Here is a 14188-nt window from a genome sequence, read left to right as displayed (position 1 = left end):
CAATGAAAATGAAGTAAGCCTAACAAAAGATGATGTCAAGTTGTTCTCAAGAAAAGCATGAGCCTTCACAAAGCTGATGATGCTTTTTTCTCTGCAAAGTAAATCTCAGCTAATACTTGCTTATCAAATAAAACTAAGTTAATACCTAATTAATTTGGTCCCTCCCTAATTTCAGGAAGATGTATGTTTTATCATGACAAGGTACTTGTTCCCACTACCGTAGGCTAACGCCTTAATGATAACTTTACAAAAGTATTACAGTGGTTTCTAACCTTTTTTTTTTACAGTAGAGACATTGCTAATTATTATTGTGAATCTCTTTGATGATTAAACTTCATAGGCAATGAAGGATATTAAAAATAGCATTGAGACTTGGGTGGCAGGTTTTTTCTGCTCGTTTGTTTAAATATAAATTATTGCAGTATTTTAGGTGCAGAAATTGCCCAGTCTTGTTGAATAATGTTATTTCAAATGTTTATACTCTTTCTTCTCTTTATTCTTTGCTCCATTTTTGTACTGTTATTACTGTTCCAGTGAGTTGATATTCAGTCTTTTTTGGTTTTGAAGATGGAGTGAGGGGCTGATGGTTTGTTTTTTTGGAAGCAACACATTTTTGCAACTAAGGTTTATGTTGGGTCCTGTCTTTTTCAGTTTAGCACTGCAATGTGAATACCAAAGGAACTTCATAGAATTATTTGTGACTGTCATAAACAAGTCAGGGGCTGAACATTATGACACTGTACCAAAGTCAGAGACAGCCTTCATGTTTGTCTCCTCATTTAGCACTGAAATGGGCTTTCTGTTTAAAAACCCTACATGTACAGCCAAGAACTGTTTCTGTAACAGGCTACGACAAAAGATGAGAGCTTGTTTGTAATTTGGGGTAGAACTGGCTCTTGGAATGTAGCAAAAGCCAATCTAACTTCTCTGTTTCTTTAAGGACCATCGAAGAAATGCCAACACCTTTTAAAATACTCAGTTATCTTACCTTTCAAAAATATAGCAGCGAGGTTCTTATAGTCAATGAATTCTATGGCTTGAACTTCACATGTGGTAAGTGTTAAAAACAAAAAAGGCCTTTAAATCCATTCTAAACAATTTTAATCAGATGTTGATGCTTGTTTTCCTTCTACATACAATAACAGTATATTGATAAGTTAAAGATAACTTCTTAAAAAAAGCTTATTAATTAGTAAAGATGTACTATAATGCCATATCATAGAATCATAGATTGGTTTGGGTTGGAAGGGACCTTAAAGATCATCTAGTTCCAATCCCCTTGGCAGGGCAGGGACACCTTCTGCTAGACCAGGTTGCTCAAAGCCCTGTCCAACCTGGCCTTGAACGATTCTGGGGATGGGGCATCTACAGCTTCTCTGGGCAACCTGTTCCAGTGCCTCACTACCCTCATAGTGAAGAGTTTATTCCTTACAGTTGATCTAAATCTACCTTCTTCAGTTTAAAGCCAGTAGCCCCTGTCCTATCAGTACATGTCCCTTGTAAGAAGTCCCTCTCCAGCTTTCTTGTAGGCCCCCTTCAGGTACTGGAAGGCTGCTATAAGGTCTCCCTGGAGCCTTCTCTTCACCAGGCTGAACACCCCCAACTCCCTCAGCCTATTCTCCCAGGAGAGGTGCTCCACCCCTCTGATCATCTTTGTGGCCCTCCTCTAGACTTGCTCCAAGAGGTCTATGTCCTTCTTATGTTGGGGGCCCCAAAGTTGAACGCAGTGCTCCAGGTGAGGCCTCATAAGAGCGGAGTAGAGAGGCAGAATCACCTCCCTTGACCTGCTGGTCATGCTTCTTTAGATGCAGCCCAGGATACAGTTGGCTTTCTGAGCTGCAAGTGCACGTTGCCTGGTTGTGTTGAGCTTCTAATCAACCAACGCCACCAAGTCCTCCTCAGAGCTGCTCTCAATTCATTCTCTGTCCAGCCTGAATTTGTGCTTGGGGTTGCCCCCACACATGTGCAGCACCTTGCACTTGGCCTTGTTGAACATCATGAGGTTCACAGGGACCCACCTCTCAAGCCTGCCACGGTCCCTCTGGATGGCATCCCTTCGCTCCAGTGTGTCGACCGCACCACACAGCTTGGTGTCATTGGCAAAACTGCTGAGGCCGTACTCAATCCCACTGTCCATGTTGCCAACAAGGATGTTAAACAGTGCTGGTCCCAATACCGACCCCTGAGGAATGCCCGTTGTCACTGGTCTCTAGTTGGACATCGAGCTGTTGACCACAACTCTTTTGAGTGCAACCATCCAGCCAATTCCTTATCCACAGAGTGGGCCATCTGTCAAAACCATGCGTCCACAATTTAGAGACAAGGATACTGTGCTGGTAGTGTCAAATTCTTTGTACAAGTCCAGGTAGGTGATGTCAGTTGCTCTTCCCTTATCCACCAATGCTGTAACCCCATTGCAGAAGGGCACCAAATTTGTCAGGCACAGTTTGCCCTTAGTGAAGCCATGTTGACTGTCACCAAACACCTCCTTGTTTTCCATGTGCCTTAGCACAGTTTCCATGAGGACCTGCTCCATGATCTCGCTGGGCACAGAGGTGAGACTGACAGGCCTGTAGTTCCCCAGTTCTTCCTTTTTCCTGTTTTTAAAAATGGGGGTAATGTTCCCCTTTTCCAGTCAGTGGGAACTTCATTGGACTGCCACGACTTCTCAAATATGATGATCAGTGGCTTAGCAACTTCATCAGCCAGTTCCCTCAGGACCTGCGGATGCATCTCATCAGGTCCCAGGACTTGTGCAACTTCAGGTTCCTCAGATGGTCTCAAACCTGATCTTCTCCTGCAGTGGGTGGTTCTTCATTCTCCCAGTCCCTGCCCTTTGCCTTCTGTGACTTGGGCAGTGTGGCTTGAGCACTCGCTGGTGAAGACTGACACAAAAAAGTCATTGAGTACTTCAGTCTTCTCCACATCCTGGGTAACCAGGTCTCCTGTTTCCTTCTGGAGAGGGCCCATGTTTTCCTTAGTCTTCCTTTTATCACTGACTTTTCTTGATGCCTTTAATGTCTCTGGCCAGATTTAATTCTATCACGGCTTTAGCTTTCCTAACCTTATCCCTGGCTGCTCGGACAATTTCTCTGTACTCCCCCCAGGCTACCTGTCCTTGTTTCACCCTCTGTAGGCTTCCTTTCTGTGTTTGAGTCTGCCCAAGAGCTCCTTGTTCATCCATGCAGACCCCTGGAATTTTTGCCTGCCTACCCCTTTGTTGGGATGCGTTGCTCCTGAGCTTGCAGAAGGTGAGCCTTGAATACCAACCACCTTTCTTGGGCCCCTCTTCCCTCCAGGGTGGTACCCCATGGTACTCAACCAAGCAGATCCTGTAAGAGGCCAAAGTCTGCTCTCCTGAAGGCCAGGGTAGTGAGCTTGCTGCGCACCCTCCTCGGTGCCCTAAAGATCTTGAACTCCACCATTTCATGGTCACCGCAGCCAAGGCTGCCCTTGAGCGTCACATTCCCCACCAGCTCTTCCTTGTTGGTGAGAACAAGGGCCAGACATAGCACCTCTCCTCATTGGCTCCGCAAGCTAGACAAAAGTTTGACTCCCTTTTTCAACCATTTCTCATTCTTTCAGTTTTTCATCTTTCTCCTCATTTGTTCTTTTATTCCTCCTTTGGGGGCATGTTGCAAGATAAACTTTGCAGCCTGTCATATGCCTATCGGAGCAGTATTACACAAATAGAAGATCAATAGTGCTGCACAATACAAGATGACACATCAGTGCAAGGAGCACTGACAGGTAACACCTGGCCAGATGTTTCCTCTCATACTAGCGAGGCTTCAGTTCAAGTATGTTACTCCGGCATATATTGAGCGGCTTGGCTGTCAGGCTGTGAGCCAGATAACTGGCAAAGCACCAGAATCAATCAGGTTGGCAGGGTTAGTAGCTAACATCCATCAGTGGGGTAAAACTTACAGCTTTGGACCTACCCAAGGCTGGGCTGGGCTTTGTAGCCAGGTGTCTGTGCTCCCCTCCAAAGCTATATATTCTTTATCCATTAATTTCTCCTGTCCCACTTTATTACAAATGCATAGATAGCAAATGCTAGAAAGAATCCATGACTTTGGTAGTAATAATAAACAGCTGATTTTTAATGTGCCCTTCAAACAGTCTCCATTTCTTGCATTTTGGAAGCGCTCAGCAAATATGAACACCATAAGTCTACCACATTGGGCAACTTGCTTCTTGAGGCCCTTCAGATGATAGTGTGTCTGAAAAGCCATAAATCTTCTTTTGTTTGGCATAAGCGAACCAGAAAGCTACTGACCCTTTATTCTTCCCTTCAAAAAAAAAAAAAACAACAAAAAGGCATAGATTAACTGCAGGAACATATGGCTTGTCTGTTCTCATTCCAAAATGATGGTAACTATTGCCGCGCGTATAGTTCATCATGAAAACAATGTTAGGGCTCAGTATATTAAACGTATGCCCTAGATACTGAAGCCTGAGTTTTAATTTTACCGATTCACCTACTAAAAGCATTTTTTCTTTTGACAGGTGGAGCCAACAGTTCCACTGCAGTTAACGCTGCGTGTGTTTTCACTCATGGCATTCAGTTCATTGAAAAGAACTTTCCTGGTGCATTCTCCCGGTTCACAATCGATTTCTTAATACTCTATGCTTTTCTACCAGGACTTGCTGTTATAGCAATTCTGAGCTTCCAAATAAGAGAGAGAATTATTGGCAGGCAATAAAAGAGTAGCGGTGCTAACAATGGCTAATAAAACACTTTTAACTTGATTAAAGTTGAAAGCTTAAATTGGTGGATCTTAGCTAGACTTCAAGTGATTATACATATATAAACACATTCATCTTCTCATGATTGTTTCTAACTGGATGTTTTCCATCTTGTAAAAACAATGTTCGCGTAAGAGTGTGAATTGATATTCCCACCCCACTCCCAAATCAGCCAGAACCCACAGCATTACATGTTTTAAAGGACTTTTTGAGTTTAATTTAGTCAGATGTTGCTGTCAATTTTTAACAATGTATCGAGGGTGCTCTGATCTTTTTCACACTACTTTTTGTTTTTTAACCACTACCAACAGGCAGAGAGGCATAATTGCTAGTAAATCCTGTATTTCCACTCCTATGCTTTGTTTTGGTACAATTTTTTGGGATTTGTTGAACCGCAACAAGCCAAATACGTGTAAATAAAGACAGAATCAAGAAATCACTCCACTTTAATCTTCTGCATACTCTACATCAGTGAGTGCAGCATCTTTAAGCAATATAAAAGTTACCCAATGTGTTTTTGTCTTGTAAATGATGGTAAATCAGAGAAGACATTTGTGTTATTTATATCTGTTCCTTCTTTTAATTATCAAGTTCTAAATCCTGTTTTGGAAGCAGTTTGTGAATTACTAGAACAAATTTTTGTTTGTTAATAAAACGTCCATATAGCCGGGGGAAAAATATAGAAGTTGTTAGCCAGTTCTTGGAAGCGCTGTAGTTTGCATCTCTGGAAGTTATTCTCACAGGCTCACTAATGTGTCAGAGGCTCTAATTTATCCATGTAATCTAAGTAGGTACCTCGCAAAATTGAAAGCCTAACAGACACATAATTACTAAATTTTATAACTTCCTTTGCATGTGTAGTGAAGAAATTATTTATTACAGAGGGATAGCTAGAGATTTTTTCAAGGAGGTAAGTAAGTATATTTCTATCTTAAAATTCCACAACAACGTAATTAGTCTAATTTGATAGCTTTGAGGTGATGCCCTTCGTAACGAAGAAACCTCTCAAGTTAGTGCAAGCTCTCCACCTAAGTGTGAGGCCAAGATTTCTTTTCTAATATCTTTATGTAAAATATTCTAAGATACAAATATTATATCAGAAAAATATTCGATGAACAAATATGTTAAAAATAACAAATAACTTCAAACAGCTGGAAAGATACTATGTTAGTTTGCCTTTCCCATTTTTATGCGCATGCAGGGTTCTTCGTCAGGGAACATTCTTACAAGCTGGTCCACGGTGACTGTTCAGACATCTATTTTGTCACAAGTCTTAGCTCTCAGGAGACACCCCTGGCTTTAATCTAGGTCTGGTCCTGCATAGTCTCAGAATGCTCAGGACACCTCACAATAGTGAGGATGTCCATGGACAAAAAGCCAATTCCAGTTTAGGCTAGCATTTCACCAGCTTAGGCTGCATGTGAACCAGTTATACTTCCGCCACGAACCAGATATCTGCCAAATTGATTAGACTGGCTTCCTAATATTTCAGATATTGAAATACTGTCTTCTGAATTCTGTATTATACAGTGCAAGAAACAATTCCTGTATTAAACTGTATGATACTGAAACAGAGATAAAGCAAAATTCTGAATTTTAGAGCAGGTTAAACCTGGTTTTAATTGTATTTTATTCTACCAGTTTTTGTGGAAGTATCCTATTCAAATGCATAAAATGATGATGCAAATATATTCTTAAGCTTTGCTTTTCATTTATATATGCAAGGAACTAGGAAGAGAATGCCTAGCATACTTTACTATGCAGTTTCAGATTTTGGGTGCGAAAACTTGTTTATATTTAAATACATAGTCAGGGTGGAAGCATTAAAGAATAAATCAAATATTGTGTTATAAGTTATAAAATAGGTAGAACTGACTCTTGCCAGTCTTTGTGTTCAAACACATCTCTGAACAGTCTAGAACTCCTTTTTCCCCACTTCTTAAAACTGTGTCAGTACCGAGATATGCTTAAATCTGAACTGAATTAATAAACAGCTATTTTTTATTAAAAATAATAACAGGGATGTTTAATAAGTGTTAATTTTGTAGTTTGATATTGTATATTTTCAACTGCATCAGATTAAATTGCTAGTGTAATGTTAAAAATATTAAAGTAATTTTGTAAACGTTAAACTGAAGACTCCTATAGCAGCTCATCAGTCAGGGTCAAAATCCATTTCTTTCCAGGATTTAGAGGCATTTCTTTTGTACTGTTCAAGTTCCTAAAACAGAAACATACATACGTATTAACCTAAGCTCATCATTATTAAAAGTGATAAGATACATATATTAGCCACCTAAACATTTAAAACATGTACAAAAATGTACGTTTTTTATTTTTAACAAAATTATACTAAAAGTGCTCTAAGTTTTGCCACGTTTGCTCTCACACAGGGAGCTAGATTATATTTATTTGTTTATTTAGGCCTAGGCACCTGCTTTCTAGGGTAGAAGAAATTTTGGGTGGGGTGTTACACATTCAGTTTGAGAAGCCACGTTCCCTACGAACATACACAAATATAACACTACCTGTGTTTTAAAAACAGAAATCAGAATTATCCAACAGAAACTACTGTTTCATACACATCAAGTCAGGGCCTTTCAAGAAGCAAAATGGAGCTTATGTACGCAGAATTCCTTAAAATTGCAGAGAAGAAACTAGAAAAACAAAGCCTTTTTTTTTTAAAGCACAGGGCTGAAATAAACTTCTGTAAGCTCACACATCACCTGCGGTGATAATTTAGAGAGCTACCAGTGAACCTTAGAAACCCCTGCAGAACACAGGCCTGTCCAGAAGGCAGCAAGCAGAAATATATTTTAGAGGAACACAATGGGTGTTTAGGAAATTGACGTGCCATATCTATTCAATCTGTGCTACTGGATATTTGTGGAAATATTCATCATCATTGTTTGAGGTTTCTCAGGAAGTGTATCACTCATGACAGACAATGATGCCATGCTTTTGCTTTTGTTTTGTTTTTCAGTTAGTAGTTAAAATGTTCTTTCAGGTGCTACTGTTTAGTAAATTGAAAAGTTAGCCCCTGTGTGTAAACGATAAAATGCAAAACCAATGTGGTAATTAAAATTATGCATCTTCTAGATAGTAATTATATTATTAAATGCAAACAGAGGCTCAAATTGTGGACGTATAAATAAAGTGAGTTAGGTATGAAAGATGAGGTAATCTGCGTTATGCTATACTTGACATCAGCTGAGTACTAGCATGGTAGACAAATGCCCTCATTTCGGTCAAAAGTGCTACTGGGAATTTTGAAGCCTGTTAATTAAAGATTCTGGCAACATCACCAAACAACAGTGTCATCTTCTGAATTTTATGTAGTGGTGTATGCTGTCAGGAACTATTTCTGAAGATTTTTCCAGCAAAAATTAATTTAGAAAGCACTACACGTGCTTTTTGTTCATTTAAGAATAAGGCGGCTTCCAATGTATTTGCAGGAAGCTGATACTCTAGTGAGGTACTGTTAGACCTAATCATGCACGGCTTGCAGTACAAAAAAAGCCGTCATATCTTACTTAGATCAGGAGGAGAGGTGGACAGAAAGCAGTGATTAGTATAAATGTGGCAAGGCCCCTCAAATGCGGGCATGTGTTTTATATGATTGCTATTCTGATTTTAATAGAATGGACTGAACAGTGTAAGGGAGGTTTCGCTGTAGGTATACAGATACCAGAGCTGACAAAAATAACAAGATTCACACCTGGTGAATTTAGCAGAGCACAGAGGGAAGAACAAAATAAAGGGCAGAGCAACAAAGAAATCATCACCTAAAAAATGTACAGAAATAATAAAAGGAATTTTCTCTCTCCTAGGAAATAACTTCAGCAGCTTTGTCATCAGTGCAAAATTTTCATGGTGCTTGCAGGAGTCTACTTTTAACATTTAAGTAACTCATAGATGACTGACACAGAACATGTTGTGTCTAATCTAGTAAATTGCATTATGAAATACTACTCTAGTACTACTGGACTGTTCTATTCCTAGGCCAGTCTTTACTCAGTATTTTCACTTCCTCATTATTAATATAAAGCAATTGTGATCTTGGAACATACTGAACTGTGGGAAACTTGCCAACAGTTAGGAATAGAAAGAATACTGTGGTATTTTAAGGATCACATGTAACCTGATTTATGCTAAGTAAATAATTTCAATTCCAACAACTTTCTCAAAGGCTACAGGAAGGGGGAAATTAGACAATGAAGTTTTCCATATAATGACAATGCTGTCTGGGGGTCATGTCTACAGGTGTTGCCTGAATAATTAGCCTTACAGATTTATCATCTGACTAAACTGTTCCAAGAAAGAGGCAGATAATTTAGCAGAATTTATTTTGCTGTAATTTTAGCTAGCTAGAAGGCAATTCAAAATCATACAGAAATGCAAAGTATCAAAATTCAGCATACATCAAAACCTAGCTATTCCATACATACAGAAGTACATAACAAATTATAAATATTTATTTTGGAGCCGTATCTAGGGAAGACTAACAGTTAAACAATGAGAAATGAAAGAAAAAAGTGAGTAAATGGGAGGCTATTAAAATAAAAAATCTTTAACAAATTCAGTGATTCAGGAGGATAAATGCTGTCAGGCAAGTACACTTCCTTAGTTTTCATGTAAAACAGAAAGTAAAATAAATCCCCATAAGTCAGAAATGTAATGGAAAAATCTTTCACATACAGCTTAAAGATCACTCCAGAGACCCTTTGGAAAAAGGGTACCTTCCTGCTCATATAGTCCTATCCTACAAACATAAGCAGAGTTCTGGAATATGCTGTAACTATACACAATCAGCTAAGAGCTTCTCTCTCCAAACTGAGAAAATCCTACCAAAGAACATATCTCGAAGTATGCCAAAATGTTTGCACTAGCATTATGCTTACTTTGTGTTCTGGGTACCAAGAGTAGGGGCACAGATCAGATTTACAGAGAATTAACAACTGCAATTTAAATATGCTTTCAATGTGTTCTGGGTGTTTTAAATGTTATTAGTGCTAACAACTTGTCCTAGATGTCTCAACACTGGCATAAAGTGTTTTTTAATATTTTTTTTAACCTTAATGCTTCTGTACTTCTGTGTTTCTATAAATTCTCCATCTGTCAAATGGGGAAGATCACACCTAATCTCATAAAGGGATTGGGAAGAAAGACTTAACTGATGTTTATGAGGCACTCAGATAAGATAACATTACCACATGTTCTCAGAGAAAAAAAATTAATACTTTTGTGTTCGTTGAAGTGTCTGAATGGCAGGTTGAGAAATAAGGTACACAAAGAATAAGAATGATGAAAAGAAATACCGAACAATTGAATCGAAACATCAGCAAAATAGTATATGATCATGTAATTAAAGACAATACTATAATGTCTACAAACAAGGAGGAAAAATTAAGATTGTAGGAAAAGCCTTCATTGTTGCATTTCTTCAGTTCTGAGGGACTGACATGACTTTAACTTTCTTTTTAGTGCAGTTTCTTACTGAAAGTGCCCTCAGTCTGGAACATGGTGAAAATAACGAAGTACTGAAACTAGGATTAAAAATCTTAAGCATGTAAACTTCAGCAGGGAATTTAATAACAGTGCTCTAATAATGCTCTTTAAGTTGGTTTTAAAAAAAGCGAACCAAAACACCTTTTATACCCATTTGGACATGCTTGCTTGTGAAAACGAGAAAGCTTATTCTTGGCAGCTGAGTAAATATCCTAAACAACTTTTTCTCCACAACATGAAGACTAGCACTTTTCCTCTGGAGAAAATGAAAGATGCTACTGCTCTGTTACCCACGTTAAGGTGCCTGTCATACTTCTCTGCCCAGCAGCACTGGTCTGAGCAAGGAGGTTCATCGCACAATATGCAATCTTCTATTTTGTTGAATGAGATTGAAATTTTCTCCTGAAGTTCTGCAATATGGTCATGTCAGAGAAGTATGATGAAAGAATATGGCACTCATTCTGTTGGCCAACACAGTCCCAACCTCAGTCAGACAGCTGCAGTTCTGACACCGAGATGACTTCTAGTTGTGAATGACATGGCTGGCGAGGTCAGTCCTATTTTAGGGGAAATATGCTTCCTTGTGAGATGTTATAGAAATTGCCCATCTTCTGTTTATGATTTGTTAAAGTCTTAACGGGTATGGTCTGTTCACTGAGATCTGCTTCCATTGCTTTGTGTTAGCTGACACCAAACGGCACCAGGCATCTACCTTTTGTTTTTTAAGTTTACTTTATGGCATGAGACTTCAGCTAAAACTGGCACCAATCCCTAAAGTAATACCTTTGTGTAACAAGGACCAGTCAGGGTGAACTTTGGCATTGCATGATACTGACTTTTTAAGCACCTGACTGGGAGGCTATCCAATTCTTTGAGCTCAAGGTTAGCTTTATCATTTGCTTCAATGACTGAAGCTGCAGTCGAATGTCCAGATGAAAAAGGTCCAAGCAGCTATTTTGAGTATTACCAGTACAAGGCATAACAGGATAGCTAAGACCTGAAACAAACAAAAACCTTCAAAAAGACAGCTTAGAGTACTTACCTCTGTGGTAGAGAGCATTTCTAAAGGAAACAGAGCAGACACCCCCATGTACCATCTCACTGCCACGAACATTTAGAAGGAACTAAGGAACTTCATGCACTCCTAGGTGCTTACAGATGCAGGTGGAATATGTGCAGCTCTAATCAACATCATTATTTTGAAAGATCTCACTCTTACTCAAGTTGCACATGTGCCTAAAATGAAATTAAGGTGACCTTAAAGCATCAAAAGCCAAAAAGCTAGCAGAGAATGGAGAGAAATAGATTACAAGTTTGCCATCTTGTTTATGTGGTCCATATGAAGAGTTAACAGCAAGCTACGTATTTAAGGACTAATGCATATGCAAAATGAATGTTTCTTGACTCTTGAAAGCCCTGCACAGAGCACAAAATTTCAGTCATTCGCAGAGAGAATCTGCTAGTTAAGAAATACATTAAAAAAAATGTAAATTCCCAAAAGGTCCGTGGTGCTGTATTCTCTCTCTTGGAGCTCACGTCCAGAGAATGAAAAAGCAGTAAACAATTGCAACAGCACAATTTGATATAAACCTGGACATTGTATGTCTTGGGGTAAGAACTAGGAAAAGAATTCTGAAAAGACATAGTTCAGAGAGACAGAGAGAGGTGCTCTCTCTTGAACAAAGGCACAGTGAGCCGCAGAGAGCTTTCCAGAGCAAACTGTCTAGAGAGCGAGCGGTACACCTCATAGTTAACTCTGAACTACAAAGGAGGCAAAACAATCTCATCTTAAACACGCTTGTCACAGAATGCTGATGAGCTGAACTCCCAACTGCTACAACCAAAAAGCATATCAGATAAATACCAGCTGACAGCTAGGATATGGGAGTAAGCCAGGTACTTTCTTGTTTCTGTAATTTTTTTAAAATATGTTTTTTTCTTTTTATACTCAAGCATTTAACCTTTTGCTCTGCTAAAGTGTACAAACCCTAGCTGCAGACAAACCCTTCAACCAAGGTTACAGAGTTAGAAATCGCTGGAAGAGGAATATATTATCCAAAGTACAAGGACCCGTTTTGATCCTTGGCTGCATAAAGTGCTAGGACACTCAAAAGGTTCCTCATGGAGAAATAGCTCTGATTTAATTAAAACTTTGTATTGCCACAGTTATCTATAGTCTATTACAGTACGATTGAGCAGACATGGCCAAGTCTCCAATGTCAGTCAAGTATGCTACTTCTATCAGACTCAGTGACAGGGGTTATATTTTGTTTCTGTTGCTGTTTTTGTGCTTATTTCTCCTTTAAAGTTTATCTTTGAGATAAACAAGCAAACTGGTAATACCTAGAGTCCAAAGTGGCATATTCATTAACTGAAAGTAACCGAGTAAAATGATAACATGCACTTAAATGATTTTAAAATATACCCTGTCGTCATATGAAACTTTCATCTTGTGTTATGTCCCATGATTTCATTAGCAACATGTTGAATATTAAACATCTTAATATACTGTTCCTCCTACACAACAGATATCGTGAGACTCTATAAAGAATGTCAGACTTACGATGCATTTAAAATGTTGCTTTAAAAATAGGATTTTTGTGCCACTTTTCATATAACTGGGAAATCCAGCACCACTCCAAGACTCACTGCAACTACAGAGCTCTCTTCTTTTAGATGTATATTGCTATCTCAGCACATTTTGAATCGAATTAAATTCTTGGGAGTATAAAACATTTTAATGATGTGCAAATAATCTCATAATAATTGAACTTCATGACAGAGAAGTTTAGGAAATAGCTGCAGATAACAAAAGTAATTTTCTCTTTAATGCTCAAATTACTTGTAGTAGTCCAACTAAAAGAAGCTACACTGGTTTGCAATGCCCTTGAACAGATTAAGATTCTAAAAGCCTGTCTCTTTTATTTAAAACCAGAAAATTAATAATTTCCTATATGATTTAATCAACACATACTGGTATCTTCTTTTGCAAGACATAAGTATTATCTAAAAATAACAAACCTAGTACACCATATAGTTATTTTAAGATATATAGATATACTGAGTATGAGATTACATTATAAATTCCAAAAGCAATGTGCTTTACAAATTTTAATTATTTCTAAAGACTGCTCTTGATGTAACAGAAATTCAGATCTGATGCCTACATTAACAGGATATTACAGGTAATGTGCAAGTTCAAAGACTGCAGTGGATTCTTGAAATTGCTTTATTCTTTTACATTATTAATGTATTTCTTTGGATCAGGTAACTACAGGTTTACCGCCTTATGCAATCTAACTAAACTCTACAAAAACGTGATAGCAGTAATAATCTAATCCTTTGGCTTTCTTTTACAAGCATGCAAAAAGATGAAATTTAACATGGTATTTAGGGTGAGTTGAGATTAACTGCAGTGCGATTCAATAAAACTGCCTTTCATCTTAAGAGTGTGGGTATGTAAAAGCGTGTGAGATCTAGATTGGTACGATCCATCATCTTAAGCACTGTTAGAAATACCTCCTTTAAGCATAGTAACTTGGTCCACAAAGTTGTTAAATGGCGTACAAATAGCCCACAGCTGTGAGAACAAAGTGGAATGTTTCTCAGTTATTCTGGCAAAGAATTTTCTGTGTGCGTGAAACAAATGAATCTATATGGAACAGAGAGTTTCCAGAATAAATATGTGATACTTCTTCCAAAGAAAAACACACAAATCTTGGATTGATTTTAACAGACCCACACCTGTGATATTGATGAGGACTATATACAGTATTTCTACTCACGTGATGCTAAACACTGATATCTACAAGGCAATGTTCTGTTTGCCACAGAATTTTTCTATAACATTTACCACAAATGTAGGGAAATGCAGAAACACTTCAAAAAAGACCCTTCCCCCTAAAGGTCATTCCTGGAATTCAGGGGTTAA

The 14188-nt window shown here is 38.4% G+C and overlaps 2 protein-coding genes across 5 annotated transcripts in view; one reads left to right on the top strand and one right to left on the bottom strand.

Annotated features, from left to right (window-relative positions):
• The window catches only part of ABCG5 (ATP binding cassette subfamily G member 5), a 24103-nt gene extending 14281 nt beyond the window's left edge, over positions 1–9822 (top strand). The window contains exons 12-13 of the mRNA XM_075089042.1: positions 941–1053; positions 4510–9822. Coding sequence (XP_074945143.1) covers positions 941–1053; positions 4510–4706 — 310 coding nt within the window. The 3' untranslated portion in view covers positions 4707–9822. The remainder of the gene's footprint in view (positions 1–940; positions 1054–4509) is intronic.
• Positions 5178–14188, bottom strand: part of DYNC2LI1 (dynein cytoplasmic 2 light intermediate chain 1) — a 22916-nt gene continuing 13905 nt past the window's right edge. For 2 of the 4 annotated variants that reach the window (XM_075089045.1, XM_075089046.1), the window contains exon 13: positions 5178–6970. In XM_075089045.1, the coding sequence (XP_074945146.1) occupies positions 6905–6970 (66 nt within the window). In that variant the 3' untranslated portion in view covers positions 5178–6904. Of the gene's footprint in view, positions 6971–10227; positions 11255–14188 lie in introns of those variants that run through there. The other 2 variants (XM_075089043.1, XM_075089044.1) reach the window with 1 other exon arrangement.

This window comes from Phalacrocorax aristotelis, chromosome 3 (genome assembly GCF_949628215.1).
Source record: "Phalacrocorax aristotelis chromosome 3, bGulAri2.1, whole genome shotgun sequence".
Lineage (NCBI taxonomy): Eukaryota > Metazoa > Chordata > Aves > Suliformes > Phalacrocoracidae > Phalacrocorax > Phalacrocorax aristotelis.
This window is presented reverse-complemented; position numbering and strand designations above follow the sequence as displayed.